We start from the raw sequence: 16,679 nt of genomic DNA, 5'->3' as shown, positions 1-16,679 counted from the left end.
TCTGCACCCCAGAAGCTCCTCACTGAGTTGGCACCGGCCTATGTCCCAGCATATGGTTCAGCCTGAGTATCCCAGGGTATGGCCCATCTTGTGAGTGTCCCACTTCCTTGCCAACCTCCTCCCACCTCCCCTAATGCTCCTTTGCTGTCCCCTACTGGCCTGGCCCAGGACTACACTTCATGGCCTGCCTCAAGTCAGTCTGACTCCAGCCTGAGCGCTCCTGGGCTGCAATGAGCAGCTCACCGGCACCCTCATAACCACCCAGAGGCCTGGGTGCAGCTGAGACTCAGACGACCCCACACCCCAATGGCCAGCTCCAGACAGGTCAAGCCCATTGGGAGAGAGACCTGTGTTTTATTTTAAAATGTGTTTATTTTTAAAACATGAAACCCAAGCTCAATAGAAACCACAGAAATTACATGGACGAGAATTTTAGTATTTGCCAAGAAAAATAAAGCCCCCAAAGGAAGAGAAAGAACTAACCCCCAAATCAAGTTAAACAAAACAAAAAAACAACGAAAACAACCCCACAGCGACAGCACAGATGACCACGGTCCTGGGGAACGGGAGAAGACGGGCCAGGCCTGGGGTCGGGAGGCAGAACAAACCGGGACCACAGACCTCGCCTGTTCTGTCCCCAGAACAAAGGACCCCCACGTGACTTGTGGGGGTTTCACAGAATCTGCACAGTGAGATAGGCCGGAGTGCCCGGCCCCCCACAACCTCTCCAGTCAGGCACCCTATAGCCTCCTGCCCATGTGGTCAAGGATAGCCCCTGGAGGCAGAGGTGCAAGAGAGGGCGGAGGGAGGGACGATGAGGAAGGAGCCCCCAAATCTCAGGGCGCATGCGCCACCTGCAGGCTGTGCATTCACATTGCGTGGTGGGGCTTTGTGCTTGGCGGTGGCAGGGGCCCCCACCTGCTTCCATAGGGACCGCCACGCTGGGGCTCAGATACCAGGTTAGGGCCCCCCGGGGACACCCCTGAGTCAGCCCCTTGATGCTCTTCCCCACAAGGTTGGATGTGGCCCAGCCCACCTGCCCTTTTGGTCCAGAGGGAGAAGAGGGAAACCCGGGGCCCTTGTTGCCAAACTGGCAAGTCCATACCCCCCAGACAGAGGGAATTTCTGTAGGAAGATGGAAGCACCTGAGGGACAGACCAGGGGGAAGGACGGGCAGGGAAACATGGCCACACCCCGGGCTGCAGGCTCCACGGGGCTAGTCGGTCCTAGGCAGGAGCTGGGCAAGGACCCACCATCGCTGCCAGCTTGGAGCGTCCAGACGGGCTCGTGGGATGCAGAGCCTGTCAGGGGGCAAAGGGGAGCGGAAGGGACAGGGCACGGCCCCCACCTGCTCTAGAGATGACAAAGGAGATTAGTGCAAAAATCAGCTGCCGACTGCCAGACCTGTGGGGATGGGGTGGGGGGGGAGGGATTTTGGCACCAAGGAGGCGGCTGGCACTGGATGGGCAGCGGCTTGGTGTGACGCCCACTCCTCTGCTGTGGCAGGTGCTGAGGGAGAGAGCGAGGCTGGAGGCTATAGGACAGATAGCAGTGCCTGAACCTGGCAGGGCAGAGGGCGGCTGCAGCTGCTGTGGAGTGAGGGCCCCGCAGAAGCCGGGCAGTGCGGGAGGAAGCGGGCAGAGGGGCCGTGGGTGCCCGCATCCGTGCAGCCTGCGGGAAGGAGGCCAGGGAGCGGTAGAGGGGCTGGTGGCGGAGCGTCCGGCGGCGGTGGTGCGGGAAGACGGGGCGGTTGGCACGTGGGCAGGCGCCTAGTGGCCACTGCCACTGGAGTCGGGGCGCGGCTGGCTGGTGGCGAGGTATTTGGCTCTCATGCTGGACGTGTACTGCAGGGAGAGAGCAGGGTTGGTGCCAGGGGCCAAGCAGGGTAGAGGGTGTCAGGCCCGAGTCCCTGAGTCCTCCCTGCTGTCTCCGGCTGAGGTGACACTGTCACCCACACAGGGAGACCAAAGTTCAGAGGGAGGGGGAGGAAGGGCAGGTGTTAGGACTCAGCCTTGGGGACCGGAGTCCCCACACTCTCAGGCCTCCCCACGCTCTGAGGAGAGAAGCTGAGGTGGGGGCTGGGGTAAGCGTGGGGGGCACTTGGAGCCAGGCCACGGGGCCATGCGGTGTGGCAGCCTGGATCGGGACGTCGCTGGTGGGGGACCATGCTGGTGGGAACAGCAGAGCCAGTGTGCGTCCGCATCCAACATGCAGGGATGCCTCAGGAAGGGCCGCGGTGCGGTGGGCAGCTGCTGGTCAGTACCTGTCGCTCTGAGGCCACCACCGCAGTCGGGCACCGTCCGCGGGCTGGCACTGCCAACCCGAGTGCCGGGCGGAGTCCAGGGCCGCCAGGTAGCGCTGGAGGGCCCATGGGGAGGGGCGCAGGGGAGAGAGATGGGGGGCCTCAACTCCAGGGTGCCCCGGACTAGGCTCCCAGGGTGGGTGTGAGGGCTCCCGGGCAGTGGTGGGAGGCGGTAGTCAGGGTGGCCCAGGGGATCACAGGTCTATGGTGAGAGGCTGAGCCCCACCCCATCTGTCCATCCTGGTGGACGCCCTGCAAGGTGCTGACCAAAGCTGAGGTAACTGAGCATGTTCCCCCCCAGACCTCCCCATGCTCGAGACTTACTGAGGGCGGCGGGGACTCTCGCCCTATGAGGGGCGTGTTCTCACAGCGGGTGTTCTGGAAGTTGGCGTTCTGGCTCCTGTGGTGGACAGAGAGTCATCACTCGGGCCACAGGGGCCCAGGCCAGCTCTGTGCTCATGGCTCACTTCTCAAGAATCACTCTGGACAAATAGGGTGTTTGCCTTGCATGTCACTGACCCAGCATCCCATATGGGTTCCTCAAGCTGCCAGAAGTGATTTCTGAGCAGAGCCTGAGCACTACTGGGTGTCCTAAAAAAAACAAAAACCAACCAAACAAAAACGAATCACTCTTGGCTCTCTGCAGGGGAATCAGTCCTGGCTCTGTGCTCAGGTCTCATTCCAGACTCTGCTCAGTGATTATTCCTGGTATAACGCAAGAAAACACATGTGGGGGCCAGAGAGATAGCATAGTGGATGGTGTTTGCCTCGCATGCAGCCAACCCAGGATGGACCTGGGTTTGATTCTCAGCATCCCATATGGTCCCCAGAGCCAGGCGTAACCTGAGTGCCACAGGGTGTGGCTCAAAAATCAAAACCAAAACAAACAAAAAACACAAAAGCACACCCCCCCCAAATCAAACGTGAATATGTGGTACCAGGGACTGAACCTAGGTTGGCCACATGCAAGAGCAGCACCCTACTCACTGTACCATTTCTCCCATTTTCTTTTATTTTGGCTGCACCCATTAGTGTTCAGGCATTACTCCTGGCTCTGCACTCAGGAATCATTCCTGGTGATACTCGGGGAACCACATGGGATGCTGGGGATTGAACTTGGGTTGGCCGCTTGTGAGGCAAACACCCTCCCCACTGTGCTATACTCCAGCCCCTCTCCTTTTTGTATTACTGTCCTGTTATTACTTCCAAAGCTTGTGGGTCCTGATATCAAGCTCTGAGCAAGCCAGGCCGGCCTCCACCACCCCGACCCTGCAGCTAGCACCCTGTCCCAGGTCAGGGCAGTGACCAACCTACTGTGAGCTCCCTTGTACAGCTTCTTTTTCCTGCTCCCCTCAGCCCCATTTCTGATGAGCTGCTCAGTATGGGCCTGGATCCTGGTAGGACACCTCAGTACTTGGTTCAGCCCCTAGTGTACTCACATGTACTCAGTAACGGGTGCATTGCTGACGGTGTGGGCAGCAGCCGGGATGCTGTTCTCGCTGCCGTAGCTGCTACCACAGCTGTACAGGCTGGGCATGTGCACACGGTAGAGGCTGTCATGCGCTTGCCGTGGGCCTGGAGCTGCCTCGTCGTCTCCGTCCTCATCAGGGCCTCTGTGGAGGGACACACCGGAAGAGGAGTCAGGTTCCCTAGGGCATCCTCCCTACTGGTATAGAATGGACAGACACCAGCCATGGGGCTGTGTGCTTGGTGCCCCTCACTACCCAGGAGCCACAGAGAGCCACAGTCTGAGGCCCAGTCATGCCCAAGCCCCACTACTGTATTGCAATGACCACCACCTTATCCTTATCATCATCATCACATTATCACCACGACTATCACCACCATATCATTGTCATCGTTACTACCATCACCCCACAACCAATGTCACCGTCACACAGCGGAAATAAGACGAGGGGAGGGTCCAAGCTGAGTCATCACCATCATGGCCACAGCAGCAAGCAGGGCCAGGGAAAGAAAGGTCTGGCCCTGTGCACAGTTCAGCAACACAGATTGGGAGACTGAGGTAGGGTCCCATGGCACCCCGTAGAGGATCCAGGACCCAAGAGCCCTCAGAGGCCCAGGCTGAGTCTTCCCATCTGTCTCTCTTGGCCCATCTAAGTCACTTACCTCTTGTGCGGCCATGTGTGTGGGACGCTACACACGATAGAGCTGAACATGAGGGCCGTGACGAAGGAGAAGAGTGTCAGGTAGATGAGGCCCTCCACGCCGTCTGAGCACAGGCCTGTGAGTGCCTGTACATAGTCCTGGAAGGCGGTCAGGGTCAGTCCAGGTTCCCTGCCCCTTGCTGTTGAGGCACCCATCCCTATCCATCCCACCAGCCCCCAGGCTCCCTGCCCTCACCAGGTGCAGGCTGCGACAGTCTACCAGGGCTGTAAGGTGCTGCAGGGTCACCTCTGTGCCATTCAGCACCTCTTGCACCCGGAGAAGAGGGTCCTAGGGGTACAGGCCATGCTGAGTCCCCAGTCCCCCCATTTGGTGGTCACAAAGTGATCCTGCTTGTGACCACAGGGACAAATAGGACAAATAGGGTACAGAGTGAGGACCACAGGGCTCTGCCACCCCCACGCAGGTCTTGGGATAATGGGCTGTGTCGCCAAGTTAGGACCCCAGAAGCCCCCCCTTCTTTTACACCCATGGAGCCAGCTGCTTTGAGGAGAAACAACAGCCCAGAGACCAATAAAGGCTCCTCAGGGGAGTGTAGAGGGAGAGGGATGGGAAAGGGAGGACGGGGTAGGAAGGCAACAGGTACCGCCGGGCTCACCGCTGTGGCGGGGCTCTCCCTGGGGACCGTTCTCAGGAGCTCGGCCACCAAGTCCTGCATCTCCACCAGCACCTTGTGGCTACCCGACAGCGTCTGCTCCAGAGAGAGGTGTGGGTTCTGGGGGCCACTGGGCACCCCCATCCACCCCCATCAGCAGGTAGGAAGCCCCTTCAGCTCCTGGACACCCAGAGAGGCTCAGAAAGTCTTGGGGACCCCCTGGTGCCACCATTTGGAAGGTAGCAGAGCTCTGATCGGTGGCCCTGAAACCCAATGAGGCCTGGCCTCTCCCTCCATGCCAACACCTCTGCCTTTCGGGAAGGCCCTGACAGGGCCAGACCAAGGGAATCCTGGAGACAGGGAGTGGGGGTACCCAGTAGAACTCAGGGCGACCTCTGAAACTAGGATCTGCAAAGGTGGGGACAGGGACCAGGAGAACCAGAGGTATAGGCAGGAGCGAGCGGGTCTCACCTGCTGAAAGGGGTTGGCGGCGTGTGGTGAACAGGCCAAGTAGTATTGTAGGGTATCTGTGGGGAGGCAGCAAGGGTGCATATGAGGGCATGGATGTGAATATGTTGTAAGAACATGTGCGCAAAGATATGCACGGCACATGTTTGAAGGCATGTGTGTGCTTGAGTATATATGTGAGGGCGTGTGCATCTGTGCAAGCTCATGCCTACACATGAACCACAGGCAGGGAGGGTTCGGCATCAGAGGCAGCACGTGGGGCCTTGAGCCTTAACACCAACATCCCAAGGCTCTGGGCTGTCCATTCTTGGGGAACCCTATGCCCCCTGGAGATGGGGATAGAAGGGGTACACAAGTGGGACAGGAGAGCCAGGCCGGCCATGCATAGGTGTCTGAGAGCATGAGGCCACAAACAACCCTTTGGCCATGGTCCCTCCGACCAGGGCTTAGGGCCAGCCGGCAGCACATAGGCCTTGAACCTAGTCATGGCCTGTGTCCAGCATTGCAGGGTGTGGCTTCAGGACAGACAGCTCAACCCTTGCCTGAAACCAGCCTGGACTCAGGTCAGGCAGCTCCCAAGGCCCCCAGCCTCCTGCCTGGACCACTCACCCCATTCCCACCCTGCAGGTATCAACATCTAGGCTCTGCATTTGTCTACCTGTCCCCCTAGCACTCACCCCCACTCAGCACCGAGTGTTCCTCCACCATGCGGGTTACATAGGTGTTGGGGTCCACACAGAAGTCACTGGAGCCCTGGGGGAGGTAACAGCACAGCTGCCCCAACCTGCTGAGGGACACAGGCAGGACCCTCACAGGAAGGGGAGAAACCCCCCCCCCAACTAGCCCCAGACCCTGCCACTCACCACAGACACGGCCAGCTCCAGGCCCAGTGTGCCCCAGCTGATGGTGAGGGCCAGGACACCCAGGAGACAGACTCTGAGTAAACAGAGTGGGCAAGGCAGGAGGACCCATGGGTGGAGAGCCCCTTTCCTGAAGCCCCTACTGCCTACCCCCTGCAGTGCTGGAGCAGATGGCACCTCAGTCACCCAAAGACAAGCAGTGCCCCACCAGCCCCCAGAACAGAGTCAGAGAGGGGCCCCAAGGCACATGGTCTCCAGGGACATGGGGTGCCCCACTCACCCCACCAGGATGCCCTTGGAGCTTCGGATGAGACCGACCAGGACCAACAGGCAGATACCCACGTCGAGCAGAAGCACGCCCAGATAGGCCAGCCACCTGTGGGTGGGTACCAGGCAGGGCCAATGTGGCACAGGGGTATGGGGTAGGGTTGTGTGATAAGTTCTGGTGATGGGATGAAGGGAGCTTCACCTGTACCAGTCGTAGAGGTCGACGTGCTCAGCCAGCGCCTCCAATGACACCGAGGAGTTCCTCCAGAACGGGATGGCCGCCGTGTAGCCTAGCAGCTTTCCCAGCAGGGCTTGCAGCCGCTGCACGGACTGCAGAGGCTCGGGGCGCGAGGCCAGCTGCTGCTCCAGGCTTTGAAGGCTGGGCTCCACCGATCGGTTCAGGGCGGCCGTAGTGTCCCACACCTGCCATGGGAATGGATGGGTTACCTGAGCAGGATGCACACCTACCTGGTCCCCAGCGCCTTGGACAACTGAACCAGAGGGTGCCCCTGCCCACCAGACATGAGGTCCACTCACGCGGTCCTGGACCCCTGCCACTGTGCGGTTGGCATGGCGCAGCGAGTAAGTAGCGCGATGGATGCCGTCGCTTGTCTCCCCGTTGCCGTAGAAGCCCACGGCGATGCCCGCGCTGGACAGACCGGCAGTAAAGAGGGTGTAGCCAGGCTGCACCTGCAGGCCCCTCCCCATCACACTTCCCTTCCTGACCCATCCCCTTCGGAAGATTCGCCTTTCTATCTGAGACCCGCCCAGCCCCGCCCCTCCTTGCTCACCTGCACACCAGGGTGGCGATGATGACGCACCAAGCTGTGCAACAGCAGTCAGCGTCCAAGTGCTCATCGCTCTTGCGCCGCCGGCAGCACAGCCAGAAGGAGTAGAAGAGCAGGAAGAGGAGGTCCAAGGCTAGGCAGGCCAGAGCCGTAGCCCCGAGCAGCAGCAGCGCCTGCGGTGATGGGCCGTAGTTGGTGTTCGGGGCAGTCACCCAGGCCCCAAAGGGCAGGTCTGTGTGGGGCCCTATGATTCCGGGCCGGGGCCACACTGGCCCGGGTCCTGCCCTCGGCTTATCTGACCATTTTGCCAAGAAACTTGGGCGAAGGGCCAGGGGCAAACCACGCCCCCCTCTGTGTACCCAGGTCCCTTGTGTGGGAGGATGTGGAACTGACACGAGGTGCTGAAAGAGTGCACGGGGGAGATAGCAAGCTGAGTGGGGTAACCCCCTTGTGAACTGTGCTTACACTGTTCTGTCAGATTGGTGGGGTACCACTCACTGCCGTGGGGATTGAGGAAAGGCTCATGCTTGGGCATTGGGCCCTCTACTGCACGGCTGCTCCCCGTACTTGGGGGCTGGGAACCTCTCAGACGCCCCCCACTAACTTCACCAAGCTCCACACCTGCTTCTAGGATCAGGACCACCTGCAGCCTTGACCCACAGAACAAGGCAGGGGGAGTCTAGGCCAGGAGCTGACTACTCTGCCACTCAAGGAGTCTGAAGTCTGGGACTGGGGTGACCAGGGAGGAGGGGGCCTGTGACCCATCAAAGAGGGCCGCCTGAGGCTGGAGAGATAGCATGGAGGTAAGGCATTTGCCTTGCATGCAGAAGGACGGTGGTTCAAATCCCAGCATTTCATATGGTCCCCCGAGCCTGCCAGGAGAGATTTCTGAGCATAGAGCCAGGAGTAACCCCTGAGTGCTGCCGAGTGTGACCAAAAAACAAACAAACAAAAAACAAAAAAAAAAAAATGAGGGCTGCCATGGGCCCCATATCCAGCACTACCTGCCTGGCCCTGATACTGGTAACAGGAGGGGGAGACCAATGAGAACATAACAGATGGCAGGGCAAACAGCCCTGGGGTCTCTTCCAGGACCCCCACCTGCAAAGCCAGGCCATTCTTCCCTGGGGCTGTGGGGGTATCCATTTGTCTCTGCCTTCTGGGCTCTCTCTATAGGGTATGACCCCCTCTATCATGCTGGGGGGAGGCCCAGTCCTGGGTGGACTGGATGCTTCACTTATAGGCTTTCACAGGAGCATTTGAGGAGGCAGGAGTAGATCGTGGGGACTCACACATCCTTCAAAGAGCTCCATTCAGGATCCCCGCCTCAGTGGCACCGGAACTACCCACTCTCACTAGCTAGATGAGAAACTGAGGCAGTGCAAGATAAACATCACCATCCGGCCCAATGAGATCCCAGCACAGCCCCAGGGCACAGCTGAGGGGAGCAGGGCACCCCCAGATGCAGTAGCTGTCCCAAGGTAAACAGCCTGCTGTGGGCAGTGCGTCTTTCTACCCAAGCCTGTGGCTCTGCAGGTCAGGTTGGTTTTCGGGGTCCCCCTAGCAGGAACCATGGACATAGCTGTTGAGAGATCCTGGGTCTGGGGTGCTCAGGCCTCCCCTGATAGAGATCACCCGCCCCAGGCTCAGTTCTGGATGTTCTTTGATGTTGTTTTGAGGCCACACCCAGTAGTGCTTAGGAGTTACTCCTGACTCTGCACTCAGGAATCACTCCTGGCAGCCTGGGGGGGGGGGGGGGGAGGGAACCATATGGGATGTCGAAATTGAACCCGGATCTGCCTTGAGCAAGGCAAAAGCCTTATCCACTGTGCTATTGCTCCTGCCCATTCTGATCTTTGCTAAGCTGTGAGCTGCTCTGTAATGAAAACAAGTCCTCGTCTGTCAGTGCTCACAAGAGCACAAGATGATAGAACAGGGGCCCTCACAGTGCAAGGGAGGGGGAATCCCCCAGCCCAACTAGGGCTGGAACACAGGGGCTGAACCCCCCCACCTCCATCTTGCCCCAAGCAGGCAAGGAGGAAGGATGTGGGGCAGATGCCGATAGCGCACACACATGGATGTTAACACGTCCTCAAACCGGGGCTACACATGATGACGCCCAGGAGAAGCAGAGCAGCAGCCTAGAGCCAGACAAGGTCTGGACACGCCTGGCCAGAGATGGACCCCAACCCATCTGGTACAGTGCAGTTGCCAAGCAGGGGCTAGGGCCTCATAGGCCTGGGAGGGTGGCTGGTAGCAGGTGCAGACTGAGCCTCCAGGGGCACAGACATGGAAGCTCTACCTATGTGAGTAAGGGAGCACGGGTGGATGCTCACAGGGCCTTGGGAGGGGGGCTTGGAAACATGGGCTTTGCCCTATGTTCTTGGGGGCTGAAAGAGTCTCTAGAACATGCTGGCCAGAGCCACTACAGATAAGGCAGTTTCCTGGGTGCAGGGCAGCGCTGAGGCAGCAACAGCACAGCACAGCAGCCCCCAGCTGGGCCCCTTTTCCCGGGCAGGCTGCCCCCCACTTCTCGGGGCCCATTCACAGGGAGAACGGGAAGCGGCGGAGGACCTGGGTGCAAGCCAAGTGGAATTTTCCATTTGGGGTGGGAGTGATATCAGCACCCGGTAGGCCGGACGGGAAGCTCAGGTCCATCCTGACAATGGGCGGCCACTGAGTGGCCGCTGAGCAGCCACCAGGCACAGGTGAGCAGCCCATGGGGTCCCTAGGGTCCGAGGTTCATGCACTGTCCAGGGCTGGACCTTCCTGTCCTCCGGGAGTCTTGGCTAGGGTGGCCCCATCCATCGCCCCCAACCTGCACACTCAAAATGCCCAAGTTGGACCCAACAGGTGTCAATTGTCCAGGCTCCCTGACAGGACCCTCAACCCAATACAGCAGGGGTCTCAAACTCGTGGCCTGCAGGCCACATATGGCCCTCTGTACAACATTTTGTGGCCCTGCCCTAGAGGAATCGTTTTTTGTTTTTTTTGTTTTTTTTTTTTTTAGTTGTTTGGGTCACACCTCCCCATGTTCAAGGCTTACTACTGACTTTGCACTCAAGGATCGCCCCGACTTTGCCTCCTGCGGCCCCCAGGTAAATGGAGTTTGAGACCCCTGCAATAGAGGGTTCAGTGGGGTTGCATGGCTCACGGAGTCTGGCCTGGCCCCTACTCAGCACAGACCCTCCCCGGTTGTCTACAGGATGCCTAGGGGACTCCCCAGGATCTCTCCCATGTCCTCATAGGACACTCGCCAACTCATGTAGGCAGGGGTTGGGGTTCCAGGTCAGCTGTAGGGGTGTTAGTCCTGCAGGAAAGGGCTGTGCAATGGGGCACCCCTAAATCTCATAGGAAACCCCAGGAGCTGCATGGACCCTTCTTTGCTCCCTAAGAGTTGGACTCAGCAGGTAGAGGGGACTTGGGGTCAGATACCCAATGGAATGAAGCGAGGCCACCAAAAATGGTCCCCAGGTTCCTCTGTCAGTGGTATCAGGGTCCACACCCCATGGCAGCACAGTAAAGTCATGCACAGACCCTGGATAGGCCCCTGGAACCCCACAGGGCAGGTCAGAAAGCTCAAGGGTTGTGGGAATTGGGCAGAGGACCCCAGGGGTGCTGCATTCCCTCGATCTGGGTGGCCAGAAATGAGTGCTTTCAAGGGCCTGCGCTCCCTGACTCCTTGGCCCTCCTGAAGTCTGAGGTCCAGGCTATCTACATCTGACACCTGCCTCTGTCCCCGCTCCTTCCAAGTGGGCCCTGGGCAAGGTCTGTGGAACCTCCAGCCTGGTCCTGCACCCCTGCTGCCCTCGGGCCAGGCCCTGGAACCCACTGGGGGACGTTGTGAGCTCCCTGCTGACCTGGGAGCTGTCACACAGCTTCACCCATGTCTCTCACCTCTTGTGTGGGAGACACAAGTATAGCGCCCCCATGCTCACATGGAGAAGTCCCCAGAGGAAGTGCCTGTTCCCCCCCATTGACTTCTGCTCCTCAAGCTGGAGCTGCCAAGGGCTGAGGCAGCAGCTTCAGTTCCTCTGAGCAGACCCGGGGGAGGGGCAGTGGACAGGGCTGTATGAGCCTCAGTTTCCTTTTTGTTCTGAGCCACACGGAACCCCACCCTGGAACCTGACCAGCCTCAAGTTGCTGTCCCCAGATGGAGCAGCCAGGCTGTGTGAGGGAGTAAAGTGGGGGTCCCAGGGCTGGTTGCCACCCCTCAGATATCCGGACAGGCTGGCAGTCAGTGTTGGGGTCAGTGTGGGTCCCCCCCACAATTGTGAACACATGAGCCGGCTCAGGCCTTAGCCCGGCTGTGAGGCAGCAGGGGCCCCACATGTGGCCCCACCATGACCCGCAGCTTCCCACCCCAGGGGGACGGGACAGAGCCAGGCTGGGGTCAGGGTCCAAGGTCCGGCAGCTGCAGCCTCCTGTGGGGGCTGCTTGGTCAAGGAGATGACTTCCTCCTCCTCCTCCTCCTCCTCCTCCTCCTCCTCCTCCTCCTCCTCCTCCTCCCCCCAGCTTGCAGCCCCAGTCTCAAGTCTGTCTCTAGTCTCCATGGAAACAGCCAGGCCCTGCAGCTGATCCTACTGAGGCCCTGGCTGCTTCAGTCCCAGAGTAGGGAGGACCCGCCCTCTGCTCGGTATATGGAGGTGCACATCCCCACCTGCCAAGGAGGTACAGGAATGGCCCACAGAGGACCTTCCCCCTCTCCCCTGCAGTCTGAGGACAGATCCTGGCCCTCTCCTGACAGACTAGACCTCACTGTGCCTGTCTGCACGGTGGCCTCGCTTACAGGCCCTCGCAGTGCACAGTGGGGCATGTACTGCTCGTCGCCCCCTCAACCCTGGAAAGCCCAGAGGACCCACAGGGTGAATGGCAAGGGGGCCCAGACAGGCCTGGGCCTGCCCATCCCTGCCTGGCTGCCGAGGGGTGCCCTCCTGTGAGTTCGGGGGGCTCAGAGAAGGCCGAGCTCAGTCTCACTCCTCAGCCCTGGCCAGCGGGCGGGGAGCGGAGGCGGTGGGATGGAGGCTGGTTCCACCCCGTGAATTATTCAGTGGCTAATTCTGCGCTGTGGAGGGGAGGCAGGAGAGGTGAGTCAGAGCCTCCCACAGTGCCTCGGGGAAAGGGAGCATTCCCGGGGGTCCCTCAGGCAGGCTCGGGGTGCAGGGCCCTGAGGGAGATGGCCCAGCTGTGCCCCACCTGCCTCCTCCAGAGCGTCCCTGGAGTCTTAGGGGAACACCAGGCTGGAGGAACAGGGCAGAACTGGTGGATTGTGGGGGAGGGGGGGCTGCCTTGGAGCTTTTGGGAAGGACCCAGAACTTGCAGAAGTGAAATAGAGCCCCTCACTGCCAACCAGAAGTGATAGCCCCCGCCTGGGAGTTCCTCCAAGGGAGGATCACCCTTACTGTGGGGGTCCCATGGGTCAAGGGCTGGAGTAGTTCTATTCTAGCTCAGGGTCTGTGCCCCCCACTGGCCCCCTTCCTAAGGTGCTTAAATGCAGTCCAACAGGCTCCCAGGAGGGGTACACGGGGCTGGGGGACTAGTAGGAAAGCTGAGTTCCCAGAATCCACTCCCTGGAAAGAAACCAGAACCAAGCAGTGTGGGGCCTATATGTGTATGGGGTACCCGGAGAAGAAAATGCCCATAGTCCGACCCCTGTCCTGGGCACAGTGGCTCTGCTTGGAGGGCGTCATGAGGCTGGCAGGTCGGTTCCCCCCTCCCCACCCCACTCCGGGTGCATCCTCAACTACCCAGGCTCAGCCCCTAGCTGGCCTCTAGCACGGATGCCCACCTGTGTCCTGGCATGTGCCCAAGGGAGCAGGCAATGGGGGCAGGGCAGGGAATCTCTTCCTGCTGCCCCCCCTGGGAGCTGTCAGGGGCCCAGAAAAGGGGAGCAGTGTGGGGAGGGGGTGCCTGGCGGTGGACGCGCTTGGCAAGGCCGACAGCTGGCACGAGTGGTGGTGGGGGCGCAGAGAGGGGGTGCAGGGAGGGGCTGCTTGCTCTCAAAGAAAGGGGGAGGCCTGGGCGCCCCTAGATAGGGTCCGGGCTCGGGGTTGGGGAGGCACTGGCTTCTGGGGGGAAGGGAGGGAGGACCCCCGAAAAGGGGGAAGGGGGGCCGTGACCCCGCCAGGACTCGGTAGGGGGAGGGGACCGACTCTCGGGGGGACCCCCACCCGGGGGGCTCGAGTCGCGCGGGCACCTGCTGGTAGTCGGCGTCCTCGGGCCGGAAGTGGCTGCTGGTGGTCTCCCAGCTCAGGTTCAAGTGCGGCAGCCGGTGCAGAAGCGTCACCCACCAGGGCGCCGCGTAGCTCACCCCGGCCATGGCGCGCGGGCGGCCCGGCTGGCCGCGCGGGGGCTCCTCGCTCGAGGGCCTCGGAGCCCGCTAGCGGGTTCAGGACCCCGCCGAGTCCGACCCGGCCGCCCGCATCCTGCGTTCGCGCGCTCCTGGGCCCGGCCCGGCTCGGCTCGGGCCCCGGCTCGGCCCCGGCTCGGCTCCGTTCGGCTCCGCTCGGCCGCCTGCGCCCGCCGCCTCTTTGTTCGCCGCCGCCGCCGCCCCCCGCGCGCCCCCGCCCTCCGCCTCGGGCCCGCCCACGCGCGGCCATTGGCTGAGAAATTTAAAGCCACGCCCTCTAGCGCCTCCGGCGCTGCTATTGGTCGAACATCCTAAAAGCCACACCCCCAGACGCCTTTTTCACGGCTTGCTCCAGACTCCGAGTCTCTATTGGCTGGAAGCCTCATGACCACGCCCCCGGAGCGCCCCCGTCTACCGCTGGCCTCTCGGCCCGCCTCTCGAAGCTCTTGGGCTCGAGGCCCCGCCCCCTTCCCCGCGATTGGTCGTTTCTCAGACCTCGCCCTGCTTGCTTCATGACAGGTCCCGTCTCCTCTTGAGTATTATTGGCCAGCGGGAAGAGGTGGCCACGCCCACTGGACCCCGGGGCGCGGAGGAGGGTTGAGTCCCGCGGCCTTGCCTTGGTGGACCCGAGGGCACGTGCCGCGGCCTCCAAGCCCACCTTAGTCGCACTTCCGCTTTGCCTGATTTCTTTCCACGTGGACCGCGTTCGTTCCCTCGGCTTAGTTTGGGGGCTGCTGCAGCCTGGCTTAGTCTCTGAGCTTTGCATGACTTCGAGTTAGTCACCTAACCTCTGACCTGGCCTGTGCAACCCCATGGGGAAGGAGAGTGTCTGTGTGTATGTGGCTTCCTCAGGGGCAGATCAGTTCTACCTGGGGAGGAAAGTGCACAGGGGAGATGAGGGTCTGGCCTTGGACTCCTAGGGGAGTCTTTTTGTACCTATAGAAGTGGAGACTCTAGGGACAGAGGATGGGAACTTCCAGTCCTTTTTTGCCCTGGGCTATGTATGTCATGTTTCCCAGCACCACTGAGATGGCCCCTGTTTCCAGGGCAGGAGTGTTAGTTAGCTCAGCGGTAGGGCATTTGCTGTTCATGCAGCAGACCTGGATTCCATCTCCAGCATCCCATAGGATCCTCCTGCCAAAAATGATTCCTGAATACATAGTCAGCCAGGAGTAACTCTGTTCCTTTATTTTTGTTTTAGGCCACACCCAGGTTGCTCAGGGCTTGCTCCTGGCTCTAAACTCAGGGCTCACTCTTTTATGGCTTTTTTTTGGGGCGGGGGGGTCCATCTAAAGTGCTGGGGATTGAAATGCCTGGGTCAGTTGCATGCAAGAAAGTGCCCTCCCTGCTGTCCTAGCACTCTGGCCTCTACTTAAAAATTTAAACCAGGGGGTCCGGAGAGATAGCATGGAGGTAAGGCATTTGCCTTGCATGCAGAAGGACGGTGGTTCGAATTCCGGCATCCTCTATGGTCTCCCGTGCCTGGCAGGGGCAATTTCTGAGCATAGAGCCAGGAGGAAACCCTGAGCGCTGCTGCTGGGTGGGTCCCCAAAACAAACAAACAAAACAAAACAAAACAAAAAAAACAACAAAAATATTTAAACCAGGGCTGGAGAGATAGCATGGAGGTAAGGAATTTGCCTTGCATGCAGAAGGACTGTGCTTCAAATCCCGGCATCCCATATGGTCCCCTGAGCCTGCCAGGAGCGATTTCTGAGCATAGAGCTTGGAGTAACCCCTGAGCGCTGCCGGGTGTGACCCAAAAACCAAAAAAGGAAAAGAAAAAAAAATTTAAACCAGGGCCTGATAGTGCTGGGGTTAAGGCACTGGCCTTGCACGTAGCTGACCTGAATTTGATCCCTGGCACCTGATAAGGCCCCCAGCCCCCTTCCAGGAGTGACCCCTGAGTGCAGAGCAAGAGGTGAGCTCTGAGCACTGCTGGCCCCCAAACAAACAAAAGCAACAGTGGTCTGGACAGCCTGAGCAGGGCCTCCCTACACAGTTCTGCATTCGTTCTGGGTTCCAGGGCTTCCCAGCTCAACTGAACCCCCAGCTCACAGGTCCACCTGTGGCCCTGTGGAAGCTCGGTGAGGCCCGGTCCCAGATGAGCAGTGGGGAGCGGAGGGCCACTTCTCTGTGGGACTGTCCTCAGCTGTCTGGGCATGCACAGTGGCCATTGTAGGGGCGATGCTTCAGGCCCCACAGCCCCTGCGCCAGGCTGAGGACTATGGACCCTTACCAAGCAGCAGGAGAGGAGTGACTGGCTGTGTGGGATAGTCTCACTTACCTCAGAGCCTCCTGGTTCTCAGGCCCAGCTTCAGGGTAGGGAGGCAGTTTGATCTCCCTCCCACTGGGTCTTGCACCCACACAGCTTTGCCCTGTGCCCCATTCCTGCCCCTCTGCTCTTTCTCCCTTCTGAAAGCCAGGCTCAGGTGGATTTTATCCCTTTGTCCCCTCATCCCCTTATCCTAACGTCCGTCCTCATCCTTCATTCCTACACACTGTCATCTCTTTGTCCCTTCATATCGTGACCAATTTTATGGGTGGGGATCAAAACCCCCTTCTTTTTTTTTTTTTTTTTGGTTTTTGGGCCACACCCGTTTGACACTCAGGGGTTACTCCTGGCTATGTGCTCAGAAGTCGCCCCTGGCTTGGGGGGACCATATGGGACGCCGGGGGATCGAACCGCGGTCCTTCCTTGGCTAGCACTTGCAAGGCAGACACACCTTACCTCCAGCGCCACCTACCCGGCCCCAAAACCCCCTTCTTGGATACCTTTTATTTTATGTTTCTGGGCCACATCCAGCGGTGCTCAGGGATCACTCTTGGCCCTTGCTCAGGGGACCGTATGTAGTGCCAGGAA

The 16,679-nt window shown here is 59.9% G+C and overlaps 1 protein-coding gene across 2 annotated transcripts; it reads right to left on the bottom strand.

The window, feature by feature from the left end:
* Nucleotides 1-352: 352 nt before the first annotated feature.
* TTYH3 (tweety family member 3) lies at nucleotides 353-13,961 on the bottom strand. 2 transcript variants are annotated; one of them, XM_049788624.1, is made up of 15 exons: nucleotides 13,664-13,961; nucleotides 7,471-7,640; nucleotides 7,217-7,328; nucleotides 6,882-7,102; nucleotides 6,693-6,788; nucleotides 6,416-6,488; nucleotides 6,230-6,305; nucleotides 5,556-5,611; nucleotides 5,088-5,180; nucleotides 4,667-4,759; nucleotides 4,433-4,569; nucleotides 3,742-3,915; nucleotides 2,627-2,702; nucleotides 2,264-2,358; nucleotides 353-1,844 (listed from the first exon to the last, which is right to left on the bottom strand). In XM_049788624.1, the coding sequence occupies exons 1-15, from the start codon at nucleotides 13,784-13,786 to the stop codon at nucleotides 1,829-1,831; spliced, it is 1,611 nt and encodes a 536-aa protein (XP_049644581.1). In that variant the 5' UTR covers nucleotides 13,787-13,961; the 3' UTR covers nucleotides 353-1,828. The 2 variants fall into 2 exon arrangements, with proteins under 2 accessions (XP_049644581.1, XP_049644582.1); XM_049788625.1 differs by lacking the exon at nucleotides 2,264-2,358.
* Nucleotides 13,962-16,679: the final 2,718 nt, after the last annotated feature.

Source organism: Suncus etruscus, chromosome 15, assembly GCF_024139225.1.
Source record: "Suncus etruscus isolate mSunEtr1 chromosome 15, mSunEtr1.pri.cur, whole genome shotgun sequence".
NCBI classification, from domain to species: domain Eukaryota; kingdom Metazoa; phylum Chordata; class Mammalia; order Eulipotyphla; family Soricidae; genus Suncus; species Suncus etruscus.
Note: the sequence above shows the minus strand (reverse complement) of the source record. Positions and strands in the feature narration are given on the sequence as shown.